The sequence below is a fragment of the Accipiter gentilis genome, chromosome 29 (genome assembly GCF_929443795.1).
Source record: "Accipiter gentilis chromosome 29, bAccGen1.1, whole genome shotgun sequence".
NCBI classification, from domain to species: Eukaryota; Metazoa; Chordata; class Aves; order Accipitriformes; family Accipitridae; genus Astur; species Astur gentilis.
The window spans coordinates 21,332,114-21,351,020 of NC_064908.1; the positions used below are offsets into that span (position 1 = coordinate 21,332,114).

General features: G+C 38.4%; 1 protein-coding gene across 4 annotated transcripts; it reads left to right on the forward strand.

The window, feature by feature from the left end:
* Nucleotides 1-556: 556 nt before the first annotated feature.
* Nucleotides 557-17,420, forward strand: ZBTB34 (zinc finger and BTB domain containing 34). 4 transcript variants are annotated; one of them, XM_049833203.1, is made up of 3 exons: nucleotides 566-663; nucleotides 2,322-9,855; nucleotides 11,158-17,420. In XM_049833203.1, the coding sequence occupies exons 2-3, from the start codon at nucleotides 9,815-9,817 to the stop codon at nucleotides 12,677-12,679; spliced, it is 1,563 nt and encodes a 520-aa protein (XP_049689160.1). In that variant the 5' UTR covers nucleotides 566-663; nucleotides 2,322-9,814; the 3' UTR covers nucleotides 12,680-17,420. The 4 variants fall into 4 exon arrangements, with proteins under 4 accessions (XP_049689162.1, XP_049689160.1, XP_049689161.1 ...); XM_049833204.1 differs by having other exon boundaries at nucleotides 9,732-9,855; XM_049833205.1 differs by lacking the exon at nucleotides 2,322-9,855 and having other exon boundaries at nucleotides 557-663.
* Nucleotides 17,421-18,907: the final 1,487 nt, after the last annotated feature.

Sequence of the window (18,907 nt, forward strand, 5' to 3'; positions counted from 1 at the left end):
TCACAGCCGGGGGGTTCCTCGCTGCGTCTCCGTGCGCCCAGACGGGTCTGCGGTCTGCGGCGTGCCCGAGGCTGCGGGACAAAACCGACCGGTGTCTCCACAGGCGGGAGAGCGTGCCCCTCCAGAGAGGAACGCTTCCGATGTCGTGCTGAGCTGCTCACAGTGATCTCCGACGCCTTTGTTCTCATTTGTTTTAAATCCTCCACTACCGGTACCTTTCTGAAGGCGCGTTACGTTAGGCAGCCAAGCACCGTGAGAGCCCGAGGGACGGATTTGCCCGCCTCCGCACCGACCGCAGCAAAGCCTTAAACTCCCGTCTGTCTTCGTGCTGCACGGGAGACGCCGGCCCTCCCCGGCCGCGATGCGGGCTCCAGGTTCGGCGGCCGCCGGGAGCGCGTCCGGCCCGGTGGGCTCCGCGCCGCAGGGACCGCGGGGCTCCCGAGCGGCGCGGCGGCGAGGGGCCGGCTCCTGCCCGCTGCGCGGGGAGCGCCCCCGCCCGCTGCCGGCGCGCGTCACCAGGAAGCGGAAGCGCCGCCAGCGGAATCGGTTCCGGTTGCGAGTAGCTGTGGGAGCGGGCGGGAAGCGGCGGTGGGAGCGGGCAGGAGACGGGCCGGGCCGGGCCGGGCCGGTGACCCGCCATGTGAAAGACGCTGACAGCTCCAGGTGAGCGGCGGGTGGGCCGGCGCGCCGCTAGCGGGCGCCTGGCCCGAGGGCCGACGCGGCGGCTGCCGGGCGGGACGGAGGCCGTTCTCTGGGAAGGGGGTCCTGGCGCCCTGACAGGGCCCCGCAGGGGCGGCGGCCGCGGGCCGGGCGGCCCGGTCGCGGCGCGGGGCTCGGCCGCGGGCCCGTGCCACAGCGGGCGAGGGCTCGGCTCTGCAGCCGGCCGGCTGTCGCGGGGGGCGAGCCGCGACGCGGGCCGCCGGGAAGCGGCGGCAGCGGCTGTGCTGCCGCGACCGATCCCGGCTCCGCCGGGGTTGCTCCGCTCCCAGCCTCCTCTGCCAGAAGCTGTCGTCGCGTAACCCGAGTCTGAGTCTCTAGTGTAATTTTGGCTTGCTGGTAGGCAGGGCGAATGCGCCTGTGCCTCGGTCTTCTGCTCAGCCGAGCGAGGCACGGAATAACTGGCACGGTGGGCTTGGCCGGTTGAAGCGGGCTGAGACCGGCACCCTCTGTGGTGGTACTGTCAGGAGCTGGCGGGCCCTTCAGCGGCTGCTGTTCCCTTAGAGGAGCTGGAAGCGCTGGTGAAGCCCCCATCTCTGTAATCGCGAAGGCCCTTTGAAATCCCTGCAGGTGTGCGTAGCACGCAGGTTTGGATTTATTTTAGAGTAAACCAGAGTTGAGAGTGAATTTGGAACGAGCCTGAACAGCCTCAGAAACGTTGATATGGGAGAGCCTGGTTGCCAGGGGGAAAAAAAAAAAAAAGCGGCATAGACTAGCTGTACCACAGTTGTTACGCGTTACAGAATTCTCATAATCTGGAATCAGGATGTGCCTGTGCTTCATTGCCTGTTCAACGAGAACTACAAAATGCTCAGTCTATCAGAAGTGACGGACTGGGAAAATTCTATGAAAATGTGTTCTTCAGGCTGCTTTAAATCTGCTGCAAAAAATGTTGCTGATACCTAGAGCATATAGCTACTCCATTGCTTAGAGGAAACATTGGAGCCAAAAAGTTATGATTTGATGAAGAGGTTTAAAAAGAAAAAGAAAAAAAAAGAAGAAAGTATATGGATTAAAATGCATAATACTAACCAAGTATTCCCTTGGTAGCAAATCATTTATCATTGTAACAGCAGAAGGTACAAAAGCCCTCTCCCCCTCCTCTCTCTCCCCACTTCTTAAAGTTCTGGGTATATATATATTGCAAGTCTAATGCTACCAGTTGGGTGGGATTCTTTTATGCTGATAGTGGCTTCTCAAAGCATATACCTCAAAGACGTCAGATGTTTTCAGAAAATGTGGACAGTGACTATTTAGGATTACGTAATGGGTGTATTATGAAATCTGTGCACAAAATAAAAGTTTGTGATCGTTAACTGTAAGATCTTGCTGATTTAAAGTGTATGTATCATAAATATGCCCCTTTGTTTTATTTATTTGACACAATAATTCTGCTGATCTTGGCTATCTCCAGTTTCCCTCCTAGTAACTTTTTTCTTCCACATTCAGAAATAGATACATACCTGTAACTGCTTTTGTAGTAATTTGACTTCTAGAGCCAAAATTTAGAGATTATTTGTATTGAGGCTTCTAATCGTTGGGTGAAACTTTGTTTATGCATCAATAGTTGTTTCATATTTACTCTTTTAATCACTTCCATACAGGCAAGCAATTGTGAGGAAGACAATTTGAGAATAAGGGACGAAGGTGGCCCTTGGACTTCAGTTTCACAACTGCTTTCTTTGGATATTTGCTCAAATAAGAGGCTCCTGTTTGGTTTTTTTTCTATGAAATGCTAAATATGCAGTTCCAATAATTTCCCTGCTGCACCCTACTATGTATTGAGAATAGGTTTGTAGTGTTACTGATATTAGCATGTGTGTATTTATGTGTGTGTATGCATATACATACATATAAATTAATTGTTTTCAATTTTAATGTTAAAATCATCCACTCCTTCAAGTGGTTTTCAATTCATCATGTTGTGAATGTTGGTGAGGTGAAAATAAATCCTTTTCAATTTTTATTAGAGAAAAGTCTGAAGTTAGGAAAAAAATTTCTGCAAAGAGTGTTGGGGTTTAATGTATTGCTTACCCATGCAAATGATGGGATCATGTTCTGTGACGCTTTAGGAGTCCTTGCCTGACAAACATGAGTTTTACTCTTGATTTCACTGCAGATGTTTAGTACTTTGAGTAGAGTGTTACCTCTGTCTGCAGAGAAGGGCTAACGTTGTTGGCTTTCACTGTAGTATTCTGATATCTACTGATGAAAGTGTGCAAGAACTAAGTTTTCTAGTAACTACATTTCACCCTGTACTAATTGGCTTCAGTTTCTGAGGAAACTGGAGTTTTCCTGTGTTCTTATAAGGTAATGCAATGAAGTTTCTAATTGCTGTGTAGTCTCTACTACTATAACAGATTCTGTATTTTAGTCTAAAATAGAAGTGAAGCAGACTCATTTTCAAAGCTGTTTTCTGATGAATAATAAGGCATATGCACATTTTAATGTATGCTTTACTACACATAATTCACTATTTCAAGTTTTGGCCAAACTGTCTATATTTCCTTTGATTCCAATGGGCACTTTTTTAAGCTTAGTTCAAGCTTTCCCAAAACTTAACACACGTTGTGAATTAAATCTTTAGAGTGATTTGTGAATGGTTAACGTTTGGAGGATTGAGGATTTGAAATCCTATTTTGTTACGAAAGGAACTAATTGCTTCCATAGCCATTTATTTTTGAGAGATGTGGTCATTCCCATAACTTTTGCATCACTGTTATTAGATTACTAGAAAGGTAGCTTAGTTTTCATTTAGGGTTTGGTTTTTGGTTGGGTTTTTTTATGATGGCTTTTGAATCAGGAATCAACCATACTGTAGACTGTTCAAAACAGTACTGAGCTTAACAAAAGTATAGGCCAGGAGTGTATATGTAAACATAGGCTTGTGCTAGCTGTTTTTAATCATACTGGCAGTTTTATTTACCTGTCAGAGGCAAATCTAACAGAATGATGTGTTGAACTGAGCTGGAAATGGTTTTGAGATCACTGTAGATGTAAAAGATGCTGTAAATAAAGTGCATTTTATCCTGTTGGAGAGGCTGCAAACTAAACAAAACTTTATGCTGCAGCAGAAATATTAACAGAATTTTCTGTTGTGCTGTAGCATCTCTTAGGATCTGCATATCATCTCTTTGATGAACTTCCATCTGAGTCCATGACAGTCACTTATGTGTTCTGAGATACCAAAATTTCATGTTAACAGGCGGCAGTTTCTCTGGCTGTACTTTCCAGTGTGCCTAAGTTTAAATATATTTGAGTGAGTTTAAAAACAAAAGACTGCAAATCAACCTGAGCAGAGATTTTGTTTTATTTTATTCTTCTACGGATAATAATGCTTCTAGAATTTGGCTTTGTAATTCTTTGGAAACCAAGAGTTCACAAAAGAAGAGTATAAGTAAGAATGATTTAGGAAATGATCTTGTTTGACATGACAAATACTTGAGCAGTAAGTCCATACTTGTTTAATGTTCCATTCAAGGGAAGCTTTGAAAGAAGATGGATGAAACTGTCACTTTATGTGGTCAAGCAGATACTTGCAATTTTACCACCAATCTTAAAGCCTATTGCTTTGTGTCATTAATTTCTTTGGTTTTAGTTAGCAGGCACATGCTTGTGAATTACTGCTACGAGAGAACATCTAGGTGGCCAGATTCAGAAAGAGCAAAGTTTTCAACAATTTTTTTGCTTACTGTAGTGCTATGATTTATGTGATAACTGTTATGCTAAAGAGCTTTTAAATATTAGTTCTATGTAGTGCAGTCAAAGTTTAGAAAAATCTAGTTAGTACACAAAGACTTATTTTATATATCCCTTCCATTAAGCTCCAAGCATTCCCTTAAGTATCAAGTGGAAACATTCCCCCAATCATTCTTTCTGTGGTTTAAAAGAATTGTTTTAAATTTATAAATACATATGTCTATGTATGTCTATGAATTTAGTGCATAAATTACATGGAGAAGTATGTCATTAGGTGTATTTTCTGTCACCAGGAGGATGCCTCTGGCAGTGTGTTGTGTAAACCACAAAATAGACTGCATGGATGAGCTGAAAATACACAAGGCTCTACTTTTATTATTTATTGTGTGTGTTTCTGGAAAAACTTCTGGTGCAATTGATGTTTAAATCTGCAGAAACGAGTAGTATCTGATTATCTCACTCAAGATAAATATAAAATAATTTAGTCTCCTTCATGATCTTTAAAGGCTGGAGAGTTCTTAAGAAAATGGCTACTTGAATTTAGGAAGAATTGATGCAAAAGCAAATGCTATGTATTTACATAGTACTGTTTGTATTATTATAAGTGTGTTGTAGTTCTGCACAAAACTATCTCAATTGTTGGGATAGTAGCGCCTTTTTTCCCTCCTTTTTTTTCCTCCTTTTTTTTTTTTTTCTTTTCTTTTTTCAATGACTGCAGTATTAAAATCTGTTTTCTAACTGTAGGGAAGCTTACCATACTTTGTGGACCAGATTTTAAGTGAAGCAGCGGTGCTGTGTGTCATGCTACATAAGGCCATCCAAGGGTACTATATGTTGACTTTTGAAAGAGAATATAATACTTTACTGTTATGAGAGGTATAAACTGGTAAAAGATTATATGATCAGTTTCTTCCCTGTTTCCAAAGATTATTTAAAGAGGACTGTCTTAGAAATGCCCCTAGACTGTGACATGTCTGATTGCAGTTTTTCTTTCACACAGCGAGCATTAATTATTGTGGCTGCCGTAATCTGAAGACTAAGGCAAATACAAACTGAAAGGAGTGAGAATGATGAAGATTTTTGCCCTAAAACTTCCATGATCACAGCTGATTGAGTTGCATTCTTAGGTTAAAATTCTCTTGAGTGGTGATACATTTTTGCAATGATGTCTTAAGTTCTCACAGATGGTGCAGTAAATACTGAATCCTACAAAATGCAGGGGAGGAGTGTGCTGATTTTTACAAATACCTGTTTCTGATCTTGCTTTTTCTCTATATTGTGAGCAGTAATGTATGGAGTATCCATTCTTGGTGTCATGGAGCACTTTTTTATTTTAATCTTAATTTTCTTTATGATCCACCTAACTTTTCTATGTACTTTTCAGACACATGCTAAAACAGTAATGATTTGTAATGTGTTTTTTTCCCAAGGAACCCGTGTTGCAGAACTAACTAAAGAAAATGCAAGGGATCTTTTCTCACACCTTTGTGTGAGTTAAAATCAGCATTATTTGTATCATTCACCTGTCTATGAGAACAGCGAATCATACATCAGTGAGTGAAAGAAATTAAACAGGTGCAGACTTAGAAGCAGAAACTAATACGACGTTGGCAGACATACAGCTTCGTGTTGTAGTTATATGATGCTTCCCTGCTGCTACTGTATGATGTCAGTAAAATTAAATACCAAATGTGTTTTGTCACCATCTATTCTTGTTTTTTTAAGTGAAATAAGAGCTTTCATAGAACATAATTTTTAAAGTAAGTTTCTTTTGACATCTAATGAGAAATGTTAAATGCCTATCACTCTCATGTTCACAGGTTACTTCAATGAACACTTTTGTTTGAAGATATAGGGCAGTGATCCACTACTAGTAAATTTGTACTATGGTCTACGTTTGCTGTATAAGACCCTGATGAATAAATGTAATGCAGATGCAAAGAGAATTGATATGATTCTTTTGAGTGTGACTGGATCATCTCCTACAGAAATAGACAGGAGGCTCAACACAGAGCCCTGCTACGACTTAGTGAACTTAGTGTCCAGTTTTGGCCTGTGCTTTAAAACTAGAAAGCCTTCAGCCAATTTCTTGGATACATAATATCTATGAAAACCTTAAACACTTTGATCTACCTATGCAGGAAGGTTGAGAGAGGACCTACCTATTCATAGACAGGTGCCCAGAGGTGCACTTAAGTTTTACAGGACTTTAACCTGACATTACACTATCCCGCAGTCAGGGATGGAAGCTAAAGCAAGACAAAATGCATTACTTTTTAACAGTGAGAGTACCTAACATTGCTATGAATTGTCTTAGTTCTCACTACCCCCAAAATGCTAGAGTTTGTATAATACAAATAAAATTGTCTTCATTCTGAACTACTGTACTGTGGTCTTGGACCTAAAGAACACAGGTTACCTCTGTATGTGCTGAAATATCATGGAAGGTACTGGATGTGACTTCTGACTGCACATTAATTTTTTTTTTTCTTCACCTCTGCTAATTCTATAAAGAATTGTTATGTGAATTAAAGTAATTATATTCTCATTGCTTTGGGAAGCAAAGCTTCCTTATGACTGTCTGGTTACCTGTAGAGAGAATTTTTTTCATTAGAGCGTACAGTGGATGTGTCCAAAGTTAATCTGAGTTTTTAGAGTACCTTTCTGCTTCAGTTTAACGCTACTCACCTCACGCCAAAAGAGAAGAGGTTAGGGAGACATTTCAACTTGGAGGAAGCTGTTAAAAAATTGAGGGTTTCTTATTAGCCTTTTCAAACTGTAGTGATCTTCCAGGATTGTTTCAGAAGTACTTCAACCATAAGTCGTATTGTCTTAAATGAGCTACTGGCCTGCCAGCATTGATGAATAATTGAGTATTGTTATGGTACAGTACCCTGCTGAACAATATTTTGGTTAATTCTACTGGAATTTGATTATGGAACTGCTAACTTGATTCTGTATACAAATAAAATAAAACAAAACCTTCTTGTGTATGGGAATATAATCTAAAGATTACTTTTATTTTCTAGATAGTGACACTGAGGATTTATGTGAATAAATAAGATCATTCTTCTTCTAACCATTATTTATCAATAAAACATTGCTAGTGGTGCCTGCTTCTCTGATGTGTGTAATGCCCAGACTTTTTTCCCCGGGTCTTGCCTTCCTAAATTGGTGCAAGAAAGTTGGGGTGCCCTGGTACTAACCCCAGCAAAATTACTGCAGTCTTAGTGCTGTTCCTGCTACAGTCCTGCCTACTCCTGAATGTGGTGTTCGTTGGCAACCTCGTCAGTTCCAGGACCTCTTCAACTAGAGATTTCAGAGTTTGGCTGAAAGCAAAAGAAGGGTTCCCTTCTGTCAAGTGCTGCTGTTGTTCAAAATTCGTGTTATTTAACCCTAGCTTTCTACAGATGTTTTCAAGCTCACAGGAAGCATGCATCTTCAAAGGAAGAAACTAAGGTGGAAGAGTAGTCACAAGTGCATGTTGTAGCTTGTTCACTTTCTTTTTTAAGAGCAGATGGGTATAGAAACTCATTGTCCACTGCTTTTTGGGCTGTGTTTTGTGTACGTGATCTGTTTGTTTGCTTTCAAAGCAATACTGTATGTTCCTTTGATGCCCATTTCTGGTTTTTACTGCTTACCTGCTACACTTCACAGCGAGACTTGCAGACCTTACTCCACCGTCCTCTCCACTCACTATGAGGATTTGTGCTGTTTACTCCTAACATTTTAAGGAAAATAAGATGCTTTGTTTCCCAAAAGAAAGATGAAACAACTCTGAGAACGAGGATGTGGAATTGCTTATATAGATGCCTGTGGAGATAATTAGATGTTCTAACAGAGTTGTGATGTGCAAGGATTGCTGAGGATCCCTTTCCTCTTGGTGTACCTGTCTTCCTGGTTCTCATGCTTTCTCTGGCATGTGTTCACAGTCCATTTTCAATGTGTGGCCATGCCCTAGGGAGCATGAATTTATCTAGAGATGCTAAGATGTCATGATCAAAAGAACATCATTTTTTTTCTCCATGGTAAGGCATAAAATGTCCATCTTCTTTCTACTCAGGTGCCTATCCTTAATTCATTCCTTCTGTCTGGACTAGTGCTAGTGGTGACAGGTTGCATTTTAATATTTGGTCTAGGACTAAGTTTTTCCCCATTTCACTGAGTAAGAGCCCTTAGGGAAGTATGGGGCAAGGAGGAAGGCCGCTTTCTATATATTGACAAACTTTCTGTACATTCTAGGCTCAAAAAAAAAAGGAGTAATTTCTGATGGGATTTGAGTGAGGCTTAACCAAGATCTGGTTCCTCAGCTCAAGGATCCAAAATGATGAAGGAATGACAAGTTATTGTTCCTGGGGACTGGTCTTGCAGTTTGTTCACAGTCCTCAACCTAGGTAACTTGTCAATTCATGTCACTTCAGGTCAACAAAAGCTCTTCCTCCACTTAGCAAAGAGAAGCTTAATCAGGAATGTCCTGATGTTGTGTCTGTGCATAGCTCATAAGCCCCACAAATTAAAGGTAGTGACCTATGTTGGGTTTGTAAGGAAGCCTGCTGCCCTGTCAAATGAGAGGGAAGTTGACAAACATGTATCCTAACTGCTGAGACTTCTGTCTTCCTAACGGAGTGGATTCATCTGCTAGGGACTTGAACAGTGGTTCTTTGCACAACATGCAGGGATGCTCAGAATAACAAGGTTAATCTTGCCGCTTAACTACACCACTGTTAGATTGGGTTTTGTTTGTTTGTTGTAATGTTTGATTTCTGACCTATGTCTGACTTGCATTGGTTCACAAGCTCTGAATCATTTCGTAGCTTTGTTCGCTGAATATAAGGAACTGTCCTGCCAAAGCTATCTTTGTGTAGATGGCTGTGATCGCATCACTTCTGTTAACCACCTTTTAGTCCTTATTTCCCTCATTGGATATAAGAGCATATAAAACATCTTTTCACCTGCTTTTACATAACAACTGTAAAAAATCAGATGAAGTCTGGTTTACCCATTTTAATCTGTGACACATTGGTAAAGAACACGTTTAGCAACTCTGGTAACCTGATTTTGAATGCTCTGGGACAGTTTTTGACAGTTTTCTAAATCAGACATAATGTTAGTCAAGTCAGGAAGCTGGCTGTCTTGTTTCTCTGCTGAAAAGAACTTCCATTTGTGAAGATTTTGAATGTTAGTTTTAAGTGACAGCTGATATAGCTCCAGTTCTCCCTTGTAGGCTTTTTATCATATTCCTACCTGTTGATTTTACTTTTAGAGTGCATGAATTTTCATAATTTGATTTAAATTGTTCATATGTCCCATTACAGCATGTAACATAAGACATAAATAGAAAAAAAAAATCTACTAGTATGTTGTGATACATTGGACATGCTTCCTGCATCAGAAGTCAATGGATGATGTTGAGATCAATTTTTTCAATTGGAAAAGCAGGTATGGTGGCAATATTATGTGTTTAGACTTCTGCATTAATAAGAACAATAATAGCAATAAAAGTCTGAAGATTCTTGGGCGCTTGATTAGTGGCCCAGTCTCAGAAATGTAAGGTGATGTCTGCTACAGATAGACACTCTCAAGGGAACAAGTGTGTGTGTGTGCTTTTTATAATACTCTATGAAACTGGTAAAGTGCTTTTCTTTAGATCTTGTTTTGAAATGTATAGATTTCTCTAAAGCCTCTTGGAACATCCTTTCCCAGTCTTTCAGGCAAGTTTGAGTGGCCATGGCTTTTGGGTTAGGTTAGAATTTAAATGCCAAATCATTTTAGCTAGGAAATCACTGCTGTGTCAGATGAGTATCAAAGTTCACATCATGGTTTATTTAAAAAAAAAAAAAATCACAAAAGGAAATTAAAAAAAATTGAAAGTCCATGGGTGGCTCAAACAGTTCTCCTTCAAATGCTGCCTTGCACATTGACACAAATTCATTATTCTCTGGGAACCGCTGACACACTGAGTAAATATCTTGGAATTGAGTCCACATTTAAATGTTTCCTTTCACTAGGATTTCCTTGTTTTGTGATGTGACTGTTGAAAGAGTGATTTTTACTTTTCTTACATAATGACTGAGATTTTTTTTTAAGGAGGTAAATGTTTAAACAGAAATGTCACTGGTATAAGTATATTTATCTCCTCTGAAATACATTTGGCATATCTAGACCTAAGGAATATTTATATATATATATATTTGTGTGTGTGTGTATGCACACACACACTCACATATATGTGCCTGTGGCTTTTCTTTAGCAGGTTTTTCAAACTTCATGAAGTACCTTCCAAAAATCATTCTTGGGCAATTTAACAATGCAGTTCCCTGCAAGTATCAATGTAGTATCTGGCTTGAAGACCTACTGAAGTTTCTGAAGTTTTTAACTTGCCCAGTGACTATAAAATTAATATTCTTTTGGGAGGGTGAGGGTATTGTTCTGCCGTTCTTACCAGGGAGGGAAATTGCGAAGTTCCTTTTAGGACATAGGCTGTCCCAGGGAGCCTGTGGTGTTATTATGAGCAGTTGAATTGTGAATGTTGCAGTGGGATAATTCAAATTATAGAAATGCAAGAAATGGCTAGATTAAGACTCTATTTTTTTTAATTGTATCAAGTATTTATACCGTTTTGTTGTAATGCACCTTCATCAGATCGATGTGGTGATTTAACTTTAACGTGCAAGCATTTATTTATGAAATAGAAAACTCTGTATTCATTCTCAGTTGTAAATCTTCTCATTTTTCTTTCAGATTACTCTTTACATCAGTAGAAATGGACAGCAGCAGTTTCATTCAGTTTGATGTGCCCGAGTACAGCAACACTGTTCTGAGCCAGTTAAATGAACTCCGCTTGCAAGGAAAGCTATGTGACATAATTGTGCATATTCAGGGTCAGCCATTTCGAGCCCATAAAGCTGTCTTAGCTGCCAGTTCTCCCTATTTCCGTGACCATTCAGCATTAAGCACCATGAGTGGCTTATCAATATCAGTTATTAAAAATCCCAATGTTTTTGAACAGCTGCTTTCTTTTTGTTACACTGGAAGGATGTCCTTACAGCTGAAGGATGTTGTTAGTTTTCTAACTGCAGCTAGCTTTCTACAGATGCAGTGCGTCATTGATAAATGCACACAGATACTGGAGAGTATTCATTCAAAGATCAGTGTTGGTGATGTTGACTCTGTCACTGTTGGTGCTGAAGAAAATTCAGAAAATCGCAATGGAGTTAAAGACAGCAGCTACTTTGCCAATCCTATTGAGATATCTCCCCCCTACTGCTCTCAGGTGCGACAGTCAACAGCAGGCAGTGATCTTAGGATGGAAACTACTCCAGGCAAAACTCTGCGTAGTCGTCTGCAAGAAGAAGGGCATTCAGATCGAGGAAGCAGTGGGAGTATCTCTGAATATGAGATTCAGATTGAAGGTGATCATGAGCAAGGAGACCTGATAGTAAGGGAAAGTCAGATTGCAGAGGTGAAAGTTAAAATGGAGAAGTCCGACAGGCCAAGCTGCTCTGATAGCTCTTCCCTTGGCGATGATGGATATCATACTGAAATGGTGGATGGAGAGCAAGTGGTGGCAGTAAATGTTGGTTCCTATGGGTCTGTCTTACAACATGTTTATTCATTCACCCATGCCTCATCACAGGCTACAGGTGTGTCTGAAGCCTTCAGAAGCTTGAGCAATACGAGTCCTTCAAGGTCAATGCTGAGCTGTTTCAGAGGGGGTCGTGCACGCCAAAAACGGGTATCCGCTGGTCACTTGCATAGTGATGTTCAGGGCTTGGTGCAAGGGGCTGACAGTGAATCCATGGTGAGTAACCCAGGATATGAAAATAGTCCACGGGAAAGAAATACAAGAGGTCATTGGTATCCATACAACGAGAGGCTAATTTGTATTTACTGTGGAAAGTCTTTCAACCAGAAGGGGAGCCTTGATCGACACATGCGATTGCACATGGGAATAACTCCTTTCGTGTGCAAATATTGTGGGAAGAAATATACCCGCAAGGACCAACTTGAGTATCATATTCGTGGTCACACAGATGACAAGCCATTTCGCTGTGAGATCTGTGGAAAATGTTTTCCTTTCCAGGGTACACTAAACCAGCATTTGCGAAAAAATCACCCTGGGGTAACAGAAGTAAGAAACAGGGTAGAGTCTCCAGACAGAACAGAAGCGTTTGTGGAACAGAAAGTAGATAATGATGCTTCGGCTTCTGAAGCTATGGATTCTAGTATGGAAATTCATGCAATGTCTAACACATCTGATTAAAATAATACTTCTAAGTGCAACACAAACAAGCACATTACTAATGTATTTTTTAAATCTTTTATTCTTTTAGTAATCTTCAGTACAAGTATAACAGCCTTTTAATTTTCCTGACCTTCTAGAAATCAGTTTGAAATGGTTTCTGGAGAAGACTACATAAGTATTTGTTTTTGAAGGAGGCTGGGTTATTTGTTTTTGGGTTTTTTTTTACTTTTGAAGATGCTCAAAATATAAAAGGCAATGTACTGGGGAAAGGATAGGAAGATTCTGCTAAAGTGTCCCTACTGTTTGATCTGGCAAGACACAAATTCCAGTGGAGAAAGATATTAGAATAAGATTGACAGCTCTGCTGGATACACCAAGAAGCTGTAATCTCCCTTATTTCTTAAATCCTGTTGCTTGTAATGAGTTACACAGCAGTGGGGAGAGAGAATATTATAGCTTTGATTCCTTCCATGTGTCACGATTAAATCTGTTTGCTTTTACTAACTGTTTTTGGTAGTTAGTCTGTTTATATATATAAATTTGCTTTATATATATAAAATGCTTTCACTTTTCCTATTCTGGTTGAGGTGAATGTAAAAGTATGTCAAGGTTTATACCATGTACCACTCTTTCAACTGCTAGGTCTCCTCTCTGCTTAGGATTTAGGACTTTGGACTTTGGGAGGATAGTTTTGGTTTTAAAAGAATGTTGTTTGGTTTTCATTTTATTACACTATTACTTTGTGTGCAAAAGTGAGCAAAGTTAATTGTTTTAATAGCTTTGCTTTATAACATATGTAAACCAAATGCCATAAATCTATTAAATTATGGTTAAATTGTTGAGGGGTTTTGTTAGTTGTCTAGAACGCAAGCTGGACAACCTGTGGTGCTGACCTTTTTATATATATAGAGATAGATATATCTATATATATATATATATATATATAAAATATTAGCAAACCTAAAAGTAGCATTGTGGTTTTAAATGTGTTTTTACTGGCCTCAGAATCTACCTTCATTTCGTACTGTAGAACCATACCAGGTAATTAAATTTAACTTCATCACTCTTCATGGTTGGTTAAAACCTGAGAGAGATGTAGTTTAAACTACAGTATTTCCAAGCAGTGTTTTAATAGGTCTCTTTACAGAGAGCTGTTTTCAGGTGCACATTGACTTCCTACTTAAAGCTCCAAGTGATATGTCAGCACTTGGAATTTGTACTTTTTTTTGTATAAAAAAAAAAAATACTCTATGGGAATTTCAAGCAATATGTCTGTTATTTCATGTGTGAGTATTACAGAGTTGCTATGGCTTCCCTACTATTTTCAGTGGTTGTTTTCTGCATAGAGGAACTACCAACAACTTTAAAAATACTCTAAATCTTTTTGTTTTACCAAATGTTTTTTTAATATGGTGCTAACTTCATCATTTAGGTCAGTATAATATATAAAATGTGAAATATAATGGTAACAGTTAAGCAAAAGCAAAAAAAAAAAACCACACAAAAAAAACCAAACAAAAACCAACAAAGAACAAGCAAAACCCCACCCCAAACAAACAAACCACAACAAAAAACCAACAACAATAGCTTAAGAGACCTCAAAAGCGTGAACTGGCAAACACTACTGTGTAAAATTCTACCTGATGAACAGATTTAAATTAATCACATGCTTCTTTAAAATGCAGGTTTTATATAATTGGGCCTTATGTTTGTTTAGTAAATATTGAAAATACATCTGTGAACATGCTGTTTAAGTCCTGAAATTTAGAAAATAAAAGCTCATTCCTAAATTACGGGAAAGCAAAAAGGTAGGTTTGCTATCTTGTAAAGCTTTTTTGGCTCCTGTGAAGTTGGGGCATATTTGTGCAGTAACTTTATTAAATACACTAGTTCTTAATATTGTGACAGTCTGCAATAAGAATTAATTTCACTAAATACAGATTTACAGTATAAACCCCACCTGCTCCATTGGAGCAGTTTCAGTTAAATTCAGTACATAATTTGCCTCAAACTGCATAAATAAAGAGGCAGAGGGTGGGGAGATACTTCTCTCCTTGAAGCAACAATACAACTTTTGTTTCCAGTAAGGGAAAGTATATGTCTGTGTCTAGGGAAGGTAGTCTGTATGTTTACCCACTTAAAAACATGTTGGTGTTTCTGATACTGATTTTTTCCTAAATGTTTGTTTTAAGTAATTAAATGGGAAAAAAAAAAAAAAGTGTTTTGATAAATTAAGTTTGAGACATGCAAAATTCAAGAAATGTACAGTTATTCTTAACCCTTTATCTTGGACCTGTGCTGTGGTGCCTTTGGTGTGACTTTTTCCATGGAAGTATGAGTTGAGGATAGCAGGATATGGGTACTAATTTTATATTTCTTGAATTTCTCTGTGTCACAATCTTAACATTATTTAAATCTAGTTCTTTGTATTTGTAAATGTATTAAAATGGTTTGAGTTTACCAAAGAGTGACTTATCCAAAATTGTCTCTGACAAAAACAAACAAAAAACCAACATCACTTTGATTGTACAGGTTCAGGTTCAAAACATTGTAATGGGACTGTTAAGGGGCAGGAAATAATCACTTTTTCTACAAAATCATGATTCAGCAGTTTGCAAGTTCTGCTTGCTCCTATTCATGTTGATATGCCATTTACCCTTTCCACTGCTAGCAGTGTTAATAATTATCAAGCCATAACACAGTACTGTAAAGTTCAGCAGTGCTTCAAAGGATGCATATGTAGGTGAGCATAAAACATCATCAGGCATTACATTTACACTTACAAAGTGTGTGACTCTGGTAGAAAACGAACTTCAAACCTGGCAACAGCAATTAAATTGTGCCTTGTCACATAATGGTATGCCAGGATTAACATTGTCATGAAACATGAAGCATTATCTGACTGAAGTTCATTTCACAAGTCCACCAAAACAGAGTATGCTGTGTTATTTTAAGCAAATTATGGAAGTACTGTACAGTGTCTTGTGTCTGTACAGTTTTAAGTTAGCACAGAGCTGTTACACATTTCATTTACAATAAATGCAGAAGTCAGTAAAATATGTGAAGAAATATTTGACAGCAAAATAAATCATGAAATTATATAGGCTGGTTCATAATTGAGTCTCTTCTTAATCTACCTTTTTAATTATAGACAAATGTGAAAACAGTGACAGTGTCCTTTCCTCTAGATGTTTAACCTATTATGACAAACTGTGAAAATAAAGGATTTTATACCTTTGCTAATGTTTGTGGGTTTAAACAGGTTTTTTAGTTTTCTTAATCAGTTATCTTCCATATTATTTCTTTTAAACTTGTAAATACATTTAGAAAATAGCTTTGTAAATACTTACAGTATATTAAAAGTTCAGTTTGGTCAATAAGGCCTCAAGATTGGCTCTGCTTTTTTAGTGTGAAATCTTTCAATAGCATAAAGGATACTGTCAATTCACTGTTCAGCAGAATATACTGTAGGCCTAAATTGATAGTTCTTAATGCAGTCTTCCCAAGGATAAATTCATGTTTTATGCTGAAGCCTTTGGTTTACTTTTAGATAAAACAATGAGGCCTCTTAAATATATTTAGGCTGAATTATGGGAAGAACAGCAGGAATAAAATCAAGGGCTGGGAAAAGATTGAATGAGCTTTACCTTTAAATACATATATATATATATCTTATTTGAATTTTTGTATTAGTTTACTGTGATTCTTTTATTGTCATTTTTCTAAACAGGTTTCACATGAAACCATTGAAAGGGACTCAAATATGCAACACCTAATCTATTTTCCAAGGGAATTTTACCCTTGAATGGTGCTTTTTGACTGGTCAGGGTTATTTATTAAATTTTATATTTGAAAGTATTTGGGTAATTATGTAAATTCTTTATATGAATCTGTTTATTTCATGAATTGTAAATTTCATAATACTCAGTGATTGAATTGGAAATTTAGTAAAGTCATTCAAAATGTTCAAAGTTTATAATCTGTGTGCATTTTACATATATTTTAACAAGTGCCAGAATAGTTGTATTTAATATTGTAGATTTAATACTACTTGCGCATCCCTGTGACAGCATTAACTTAAGTTACGCAAGTTTACATTTTTTAAAAAAATGCTAAACAAACAAGTAAGCCTGGGACATGTGTTCCTGTATTTCTTCAGGGGATGTGAAGCTAAGTATCAGTAACTGAGCAGGTTTGCTTCTAGTTTATGTAAGTAACTCCTGCTATGGTAGATACAATAAACTGCTGTCTCTTCCATTTACATATGCTATGAATTCAGCCTTTGGACTTGTATTGCAAGCCTCTGGTTGTATATCTGATTAGAGGTAGAGCTCTTGCACGATTTTAACAGTGTTTGTTTCTGACTGAAAAATTGTATTTTTAAATAACTTTTATTTGTATGGTTGTTTTTCATGATAAATAATTGAACAGTTTGAATGACTTGACTTGGTGTCATTATCTTGCAATATAAACCGGTAACCTCACAACTCCACACTTCATCACTATATGAAGTAAATGAAGCTAGCTAAGCTGATGCTGTAACAATTAATAACTTGCCATTAAGGATTATTTTATAGCATGAATTTTAAAATATTTATTCAAATGATATTTTACTCTTGTATTCACTTTGTTTTTAGATTTGTGACATGAATATTTCAGTGCTGCTTTATTTTGTTCTGATGAATTTGTTTCTTGCTTGTAAATTGCTTTTTTTATGGTATAAAGTCAATGGGAATTGCTGTTTGTAAATTAAAATGCTTCTAGAGCAAATTTCTGGTGTCAGTGTCTACATATAGATATTTAATTACCAAGGGACTTGCATTTTAGATACTTTTCCTCAAGTGTTATAAAAAGTTGCAGTTTAATACTCATGTACCAACTAGGAATCAAAAATCTTTAGAGACAAACTACTCTTGAAGTTTCTCTTTTTTACCAGTATTGCTCATTGAGTTCTGAACAGATGATCATTTGAGTTTTGCGTTCCAAAACCTTGTTCAACTCTCAAAGCAAAACAAAAAACCTGGCTGGGTGTTGGCCCTCTGTCAACACCAAGCCAGAGCTAAGTCTGTTGGGTATGGAGGTAATGTTTAATTTCCACAGCAGCATTTGCATTTTATGTTATGCCATATGTAGCAGTAGAGCTAATACTGTTTTCAGCAAGCGTAGGATACAGCTCCTCCTAGCCCACAAGCTTGAATTTAACATGAGTAGCCAGCAACTGCTTAGTTACTTCAGCTGATAGCACAGCCTTGACTTGTTTCGTGCCAGCTGGCTGTTGACATAAGCGCCTTTGTAACAAGCAGCTTCTTGGAGGAGTTAATATATCCTCAACCAGTTGTAAACTGTCACTGATTTGCTGAGATTCCCAGGACAACTGGAATTTTGCAGAAAGATTTTTTGCTTTATATTCATGAAAACACAGCTGATACTACTAAATTTGGTTAAAATTTACCAACACTGTTGCCAGGCTTTTTTGTATGAGATGTGTGCCAGCAAAGACTTTTGTTCTTTAGTAAAGCTGAATTAAATTTAAATGACCTTTAAATTCACATGGCAGCAAAGGATATGTTTATATAATGCTAATGCAGCTGAAGGATATAGTTACCTTGACTGGCTCTGGGGTTTGGGGTTGGTTGGTTGGTGACCTGAGACCCTATGGGCAAATTCAGAATTACAGACTATTTTAGCAAAATATCTGTTCAAATCCCCTTGCTTGTAAGGTCTGAAAACTCAAGTAATGCAGAATAGGGGTAAACAGGACATGACTGTTAGGAATAAATGCAATGTTGTTTTTACCCAGAGAGCAGAGAGACAGAACATAGCATACTTCTTATATTCCCCTCCACACTTTTGTTCTGTTATGTTTTGGTTTAGTTGATGGAGTTGCTCATCTTGTCAGATAGCCATTGAGGTTAGAAATAAGATGCAGCAAAGTTGTGTCCATGGAACTTGATGCAGTTAATTTTTTGAGCCAAGCTGCTCACCAGTTCCTTCAGAAAATATTTGCTGTGTTTCCTTCATTACATGTTTCTATGCACAGACCAGTAATACATGGAGCTTTAGCTGTTTCCTGTGCAGACCTGTGAGTTGGGAAGAATGTGAGCTGACATGATCCTCAACTACAGTGTTATAAACGTCATAGATTTGTTTACAGCAGAGTCTGTGCACTGGATGCTGGCACAGATGTTACATAACACTGGGCACCTTGTGGAAATTGCCTTTAGTACGTGAGTACGCAGAAGGGGC

What these genes read in the sequence shown, in the direction of transcription:
- ZBTB34 (XM_049833203.1), top strand. Translation starts at nt 9,815, where the DNA reads ATGGATGATGTTGAGATCAATTTTTTCAATTGGAAAAGCAG. An exon ending in TTTTTCAATTGGAAAAGCAG is followed by an intron (nt 9,856 to 11,157) that starts GTATGGTGGCAA and finishes TTTTTCTTTCAG; the next exon opens with ATTACTCTTTACATCAGTAG.